Source organism: Fundulus heteroclitus, chromosome 14 (assembly GCF_011125445.2).
Source record: "Fundulus heteroclitus isolate FHET01 chromosome 14, MU-UCD_Fhet_4.1, whole genome shotgun sequence".
Lineage (NCBI taxonomy): Eukaryota > Metazoa > Chordata > Actinopteri > Cyprinodontiformes > Fundulidae > Fundulus > Fundulus heteroclitus.
The window spans coordinates 30,953,903-30,962,244 of record NC_046374.1 but is presented as its reverse complement, the minus strand read 5'-3'; the positions used below and the strand labels follow the sequence as shown (position 1 = coordinate 30,962,244).

The window sequence follows — 8,342 nt, the reverse complement described above, 5'->3', positions numbered from 1 at the left end:
TTACCAAAGTGGACAACATAGGGATGTTTAAACACTGGTATTACATCCCAGAACTTTCAACATGCAATATTTAGGCTTTTCCTCATGTTTCTGTGTCTTTCAGTCTTGTTCTTTGTTATTCAACCCAACCAACACCAATTCTGAGCTTCCATACGCGGTCCAGTTGGTGATGGAGGACTTTCCCACACAGAACATCACTTTGACTGAAACTGATGGATCACAGGAGGTGAAAACTACCAGTGATGCCATCAGCAAGATACCTTTACAGTTCGTTCTGAAAGGTAGGATCTCGACTTACACCATCTTGTTTTAAAGCCGCAGATGTAAAACAAGACAATTTCAACTCAAAAAAGCTTCTTTGCAGTTTTGGTCTGTACTAGATTGCCATCTAGTACAGACAAATGCACCTTCACACGCTGATTAACATAGCAAAGCAAAGGTTCCAAGGATTTATCTTCCAAATTTACATTTTAATTTACTGATGAAGAGAAAGGGTCTAATGTTTCACTGTCCTTCAATTCTTTAGTGGGTCCTACGGTACCGTCCTGCACAGAAGGTCTCTATCTGCCCAGATTCCTGTCTCCAACTCCCAGCAACAGAGCTCAGCTCTACACTCCTGCCGGTCAGGCTCTGGAAGTCACCATCAGAGCGGAGGCCACTCTGTCTAAGTAAGTGACAGAAAAACATTTTGAGAGGTTCACTAATTAACAAAGTTTAAAATCAAGATCGTACTTGTACTGATGTAATTTGCAACAAAATAAACCTGGTTGCAATGCAAGCTGTGGTTTATTTCTTACTTTTACATTAACTTGAAAATGCACAAAACCCGTAGGCATTTACCTAAGTGAATAAAAGCATACAATTTACAGCTAAGGTTGATTATGTACTAAAGGCATTGATGAAGAAACCTGAATTTCATGAATTGGCGCTATATACATAAAATTGAATTGAAAGCTGCCTCTAAATGTTTGACCTGTATTGCCCGTTTTCCCCAAATATTCAGCCTGTAGTTTATGGGAATGACAAAGCTAGTTGTGGATGACAAACTTTCCTGCTTGAAAAGTTTTACTCACAGTCTGGAATTTGGTCTTATCTGTTACATCACTCTGCTTTAACATAGATGCAGGAAAGTTAGCAAATACCCAAAAGAACATGCAACACTCCCTTCCCCATCACCCAACTATAATAAAACCGCCATGAAGGAATGTCACCTTACTGTGCAGTAAGCTTAACTTTTAGAAAATTACCTGAAGAAAAAACGTCTCCTAACAAATCTGTTTTCTGTGTTTGTTAAAAGCATCACCGGCCTCCTGTACAGTGGGCCTCACAATATGGTCAATGACTCATCAGGATCAGGTAACTTCTCTCTGACGTGGACGCCGTCTGCAAGTGAGGAAGGACAGAGCCACGCCGTCTGTTTCGTTGTCCAGACAAGGTCATTTGTTTTTTTCTGATTATCAAAAAAATCTTAAAATATCAAATATTTTATTCTAATTATGTTACATCAGATATGTACTAATTTTGAGTTTTGCAGCTGCTGTCTGATCGCTGGGTTTGTAAACAGATATCAGTTTTAACCAGATGCCTACTTCTCTGTAGGAACTACAAGTAACAGGTTTAAAAATATTTCTGTCTTTCTTTCATTCCCTAATTTTATGGTCTAGCGGTTTCTAAATTATTTATATTCAAACAGAGGTGACATCACAACATCGGTTTGAGACACCAGTCTGTGTAATACCGTGTTATTACTCATTCAGAAAAAAGACTAAAGATTAGACTCTGTGCTAAGCACCTAATCTTAACCACTAGCAGAGTTACCTTCACTAACTGTGTACACCAGTTGCTGTGCACATTCTTTAGAAAATGTACAGTAGATCTGTATCTTGAAGCATCCTACAAGTCGCATTGGAAATATTTTCAAACCTAGCATATTCCAAAATAGACAGAGAATATAAGCTCTCGGGTATATTACCAGAGCAAAATGTGCATATTTTTATACTGAGTCATGGCAACTACAACAGGCTTAAATTAAAAAGCCGGCTTTGCTTATTTTTTGTAAATGCATTTCAACATTGCCCCAGGAGTCTTGTTAAATCTGGAGACTCAGAACTGAGCAAGCTGGTAATTGATAGTCACTGGTTTAAAGCGCAAAGGGGCTCATACTCAAGTAAAATACAGATAAACAACCTGCCCGTTTATCTCCTGTGTCATTAGAGTCTTTTGTTTGGTGTGCATTGTTTACCACTCTCGCCTGCCACCCAACATGCATTGCACTCGATCTTGATGTTCGTCCCTGCAGGTGGTGGGCCCACATAGAGGGATTACAGTGACTGCCTGGATGAACAGCAAACGTTGCAGTATAAATATTGCTTCCTGCCTAGAAACCTCTTTCAGCTTTTGTGCTTTTTTTCCCCCTTCCACTTCATTATGAAGCATCTGACTGATGAGAGCATCTAGTGTTGAGTCATCTTCACTTAGTAACAGCTTCCACACTGAAAAGTGTTACAGTTAGACCTCGGTTATGTGCCATTCAAGCTGAAAATCAGCATTTACTAGAACAGTTGTCTTTACATTTAAAGCCTTTCCATTTTGTAGATAATATAGAAATCAATATAATTCAACTGACATGCTACTTAAAACCAACTGATTCTATAAATGTGGTACCAGTCTGTTTTAATGAGGAACAGGGTGTGTTTCGTCTCAGTAAATAGATTATTATTAGCAAATTTTATGACAGCAGTTTCTGACCATTGCAACTGTCACTGTGAATACAATAGCAGGGATATTAATTTTTCACCATATCTACTATATTTTAAATAAACCCAGTTTGTTTTTGGAAATCACAATTAGACTTAATGTTTTTTTTATAACTAACTATCTAATATAATAATGAAGCTTCTGTTGTATTTTCTTCCACAGTGTCTTCGGCACTTTGTATCACTCTGACCTGCGGTGTGTTATTGTGACGGTTGGAAACAGTGAGTGAAGTTCTCTATCACTGCTTATGTTTTAAAGTCCATCAGTGGTTTTCTGCATTGCTGAGGTTTCTCTGGATCTGTCCACAGCCCCAATCACACAACCACCTATAGTTGTGCCTCCAACTGTACCGGCTACAACAGCATTAATAAATTCCACTACATCACCGGCCCTAAATGTTACATCTAGACCCACCACCATGACCCCAGCTGTCAATGCAACATTATTGCCAACCTTTACAACCCTAAATGCAACAGACAGAACATTGGCCCCAACATCTGCTCCTGGACCGGGTAAGTAGGACAGACGTAGAGTGTCATGTCCTCAACCTCCAGCGCCTTGCTGGAGTCGACATTCAGATAAACTCCTCTCCAAAATGACCACGGAGACAAGAGGCCTTGCATTGACTCTTTACTGAAGCCAGTTGGAGTAGGGTAAAACTGAGAAACAAACAACAAACTCTCAGAAATACACAGTAGCAAACAATGCAGCACAAAATACAACAAATTGCTCCAGAAAATACAATTAGCTCAAGCATTGCTTTATACAAATGGCTGCATCATTCTTAGTCAACAAATATCCATCGCAAAATTCAATACATACCAACAGTGCTTTCAAAGACCAACCAAATCGAAGTTGCAGTGTCACTGAGAGAAAACCATGCTTGGTATAGTCCTGCCTGGTCTGCTTTTTATGACATCATCAAACATGGCAGACTCTAAAATGTATTACATAAGTTGCGCCAGTAGATGGCAACAACTAGAAACTTCTATAGTATAGATCTGGGAAATGTAAACAAACTGAAATACAAACAGCACATAGAGGTTCACAGAGTCTGTCATAAATACATTGTATTCTATTACTGCAGTTAAGCTGTGATTTGAAGTATTCTGGCCCAGATCGTAACATTGATTCTCTCTGTTCCTAGAGTATGTTATTGCTCTGAACATGAAGGTCTCTACCACACTTTCAGTGGACAATGATTCTGATACCATCATTAATCTGGTAGGTAACCTTCTTGACTTTGAAATAAATGATAAGGATAAAATTTTTGCCTAACAGGTTTCACTGATTTTCTTTTTAAAACATCCCGTGAAGGGGTCACCAACATGGTGCCCACGAGCCTGTTCTAAAAAACACAATCCACCACCACTTTAAAAACTTTACGTTATTTCGTTACTCTTTACACTTGCATTTATATAGATTTAAAAATTACAATATCTATTATGAAGCATGGAATTTTTTTTATTTTACACAAAGTTAAGGTGTTCAAAGATCAGTACTGGTAGCCCTTCATATGATACAACTCCAATTAAGTAGCTTTCAGTTTCAAAAAGGTTGGTTATCCCTTATCTAGTGTCTTCCTCCTCTAAACATTTTTTTTGTATCTTTGGATCTTGGTGCATGCCAGCTGGAAAATAACTGTTATTTTTAGAAGCAAAGTCATTTGAAAAGAAAATCAGTTGTAGAACATGTTACCATCCTGTGTTTTCTCCCTTAGATTAAAACCAAGCTGGTTGAGCGAGGGCTGCCGCCAGACATAAGTCTTCGCCTCCTGAGCAACAATCAAGTGGTCGTTACGAGTCCCTAGAGTAGCAACATTGAGAAGAACTAATTTCTACTGGAAAATGTATCTACAGAACTCATATATGCCTGTTTGTTTTTATTTTTGATATGATCTTAAAATTCTTTTTGCAGTTTAACTGTAAAAATATGCTGTTATCAGTCAACTTGTATATTTTCCAAACAAATGATCAGTGATTTAAACTGTACATTTAATCTTCATTTTTTTATTTCTTTTGTGGTTGATTTCATTTCAATTTTTTTTTGTTAGTTCAACGCTGGACTATTGTAATTCTTTACAATCAGGAAGTCTACAAAATGCAGTTTGAAGCCATTTAGTTATCAGGCTCCTCGGCTTTGGAAACAACTCTCAGTTTTTGTCCGTGAGGCAGACACCATGTCTACTTTTAAGACTAGGCTTAAAGCTTTCCTTTTTGACAAAGTTATATTTATGTCACTATAGGCTTAGGCTTTGTTCTTTTCATAGCAGGTACATTTGGTCTGGCGTTCTGTTTACTGTGACACCATCCAGGGGGGCAGATCATATGCCATTACCATATAACATAGGGGGATTCCTGAATCAATGTGTGCTTTTTTTTGCATCTGTCTTCTCTAAACCCAGTCAGTGGTGGTAGATGGCTATCCACACTGAGTGACTCGTGGAGCTCGCCGGAATTATATCCATCTGGCGAGAGTCAGGTCAAGAGTGACAAGGGGTGAAAGAAAAAGGATTATGACCCATAACAGAAACATAGAAACCCAGCCATGTCTTAACCCACATACTGTGCAAACCTCCTGCTGAGCTGTGTAAACATTTAAATTATCAACATGTCTAGCCCTATTCTCTTTTAACAAGTATTGCATGCTTTAAATTCACCTTTTGCTACTGATCCCTGAACAAAAAAGCTCGTCTACAGCCATTGTAGCCCTGGTGACATCCTTTGATCAAGGATTTCCTTTGGAAGAATTTGTTCCTCTCAGCTCTCTACCCTAACTTCTGACCTGCTCTTTTTGTTTGCAATAGCAAATAGGTTTGAAACAGAAGCAACTACACTTCATTTTTTAACTTGAACTAAACTTTAAGGCCAGTTTCCACACAAATTTTGCCAATGGCAGCATTAGCCCAGACAGCATGGACAGTGATCATGAACAAAGACACCAGCGCTCAAGTTTTTGCCTTGTTTGGTCTTATGCAACCTTATCTGGTGAAGACAAGTTAGAACAGAAGCTTTTTTCGTGACATTTTAAGGGTGAAAACGAATGTGCTTAAAGAAACCTAAACATTATTAAAGAAATCCAACAAGCCAAGGTTAACAGACAGAATGTAAACATATGTATCCACAACCAAAGGTTTGAAAGTAATGTCATTAGAGTCCAAGAGACAATTTGAAAACAGGCAGGTAGAAACTGTAGAGTTGTGAGAAAAGCGGAGGTTGGGAGGAATGACATATGTCAGGTTTGGCAACTCATACCATGTGTTATGAGAATGTTTTTAGAACAAATATACTATTTTTTTCTCAACAGATTCAACTTGTAGATGTTTCCATGATGAGTAAATGGTCATAGCGTAACCCTTTGTTCTGGTACCAAACCTCCCATCAGTGAGTTACTATTATTCATTCTTCACTAAAACTCAACGTTCAAGTCTTGTACTGTCAATATAAGTGCAGCATGCAGTGGTCCAGCACACTTGGACTAAACTCACTTTCCTTTTCTGTCTTTCAATTCAATTCAATTCAATTTTATTTATATAGCGCCAATTCATGAAACATGTCATCTCAAGGCACTTTACAAAGTCAAAATCAGTCAGATTATACAGATTAGGTCAGATTATACAGATTGGTAAAAAAGATTTTTCCTATATAAGGGAACCAGTTGATTGCATCAAAGTTCCGACAAGCAGCATTCCCTCCCGAAGAAGCGTAGAGCCACAGGGAGAGTCGTCTGCATTGTCCATGGCTTTGGAGCAATCCCTCAATCAAAGCAATCCAAGCATGAAGCGGCAGTGGAAAGAAAAACTCCCCATTAACGGGAAGGAAAACCTCTAGCATTTAGCTTTTAGGTGTTTGTTCCTGTTTGTTATCCTTTTGTTTTTCTTATTTCTGCCACGTGTCATCACAGATATTTCATAATCTCTGGCAAAAGGCCCAAGCTGATACTGGAAACTGTCATGTCTGATAAGGTTGCTCCCAGGGCCCGGTGTGTATCATAGAGAATTAAGCTGAAAGTCCTGTGCACAGGCATGTTTCGTGATACGTAGAGGGGGAGGATCTGGGGCTCTGCAGGTTTTAGAAAATGCTGGTTTAGTCACAGAGCTGCGGTCGTCAGAATGGCTATGTGGAGAGGATGTCAACTGTAGGCCAATCTTAAATACTTTGTTCATGTTGTGAGAAAATTCCAGAAAAGGAACATCTGGGCTTTGTGAAGAAGATAGGGAGGTGGGGGCAGTCTGGACTGGTGTTCGTGGGGATGGAGGTTTTTGGTTCTCTTTGCGAGTTAAAGGGGAGTCCTCTATTTGTCCTACTGAGATCTGGGATGAATCCTCCTGTAATTCTGACGTAGCTTCTTTCCGTGTCATCTTTCTGGCCATCTTTATCTTGGCTTGTTCGGGCTATACTGGGCTTATCGTTTGTTTTGGCACTGGATGAGCTTTGTTTTGGAACAAAGCTGATGGTGCATGGTTCACAGAATAGAAGATGTTTTAAATCAGCCGTTTTGCACCTGACCTATTTAGAGAGAAACCATCTCTGTTGAACAGATGTCTCCTCTCCCAAAAGATGTTGAAGTTGTCTATTAAAGTTACAGTTGCTTGTTTGCATGTTTTTTTTCAGCCATTTGTCTAGCATCAGAACTCTGGAAAAAAATCTCATCTCGACACTTAATGGGCACACGAGGGCTGCTGAGAAACACCTTGACATTAAGGCCATCAACTAAGTTCAACAGATGAATGTAATCCTCTTTCAATACTTCTGATTTTCTAACCTGGGTGGCGTCGCCCAAGGCTTTAGCTTGTAGGATGAGTTTTTCCAGGGTCGGGCGTTCTTTTAAGATCCTTGGAAGGATGTCTGATACATTAGACACCAGGGGTCCGTTCTTCGTACGTTGCTTAAAACATCCAAGATCAAATGACACATCCAAGATGATTTCATCCGGCTAATCCTGATCCGGCTAATTGGGTTATTCCAACACACCTGTTGTTTACAATTAGTATGGCTGGATTGAGTTATCTGAGACAACTGCGCGTTCATGCGTTTGTTTAAAAGGGGAAATGTATCGATAGTAGAAACATTGATCAGCAACGCTGCTATTGGCTGTTCAGCATGGCCAAAGAACGCCCACAGTTTTTCTCCCAAGCAGAACAAGACCTTTTAATGGAAGGTTATGCCGAATTTGAGTCATTGATTTAAACACCTAAAAATCTGTTAAAGCCAGGAGAGAGGGCTGGCAAAAAGCAGCAGACAAATTAATGCGTAAATACTGTCCATGGTAGATGTTTCTATCACTTTAGAATTTTTGCATTTTAAAAATCTCATATTTACTTTGTTCTTTTATGTCAGCGCCTCCACTGGACCCACTAGAACATGGGGACAAGTAAAAGGGAAATACAAGAATATTAGACACGGGAAGTAAAGGACACGTGCAAATTTAAATTTTCCTTTTCCAAGTCATCCACAGTTTACACGGTAAAACTGTATTGCTCCGTGTCTAGATAATCCATCCATAGTTTTTTCTAATACAATATACGGCTCGACAGGAAGCAAGCCTTTCAAAGTAAACTAAACTTCACAATAAAATGGCCCGAA

General features: G+C 39.1%; 1 protein-coding gene across 1 annotated transcript in view; it reads left to right on the top strand.

The window, feature by feature from the left end:
- Positions 1 to 4,640, top strand: part of LOC118565757 — an 11,080-nt gene extending 6,440 nt beyond the window's left edge. Inside the window, exons 5-11 of the mRNA XM_036146710.1 lie at positions 104 to 281; positions 527 to 668; positions 1,298 to 1,435; positions 2,920 to 2,978; positions 3,066 to 3,269; positions 3,905 to 3,981; positions 4,478 to 4,640. Of these exons, the coding sequence (XP_036002603.1) occupies positions 104 to 281; positions 527 to 668; positions 1,298 to 1,435; positions 2,920 to 2,978; positions 3,066 to 3,269; positions 3,905 to 3,981; positions 4,478 to 4,567 (888 nt within the window). The 3' untranslated portion in view covers positions 4,568 to 4,640. The remainder of the gene's footprint in view (positions 1 to 103; positions 282 to 526; positions 669 to 1,297; positions 1,436 to 2,919; positions 2,979 to 3,065; positions 3,270 to 3,904; positions 3,982 to 4,477) is intronic.
- Positions 4,641 to 8,342: the final 3,702 nt, after the last annotated feature.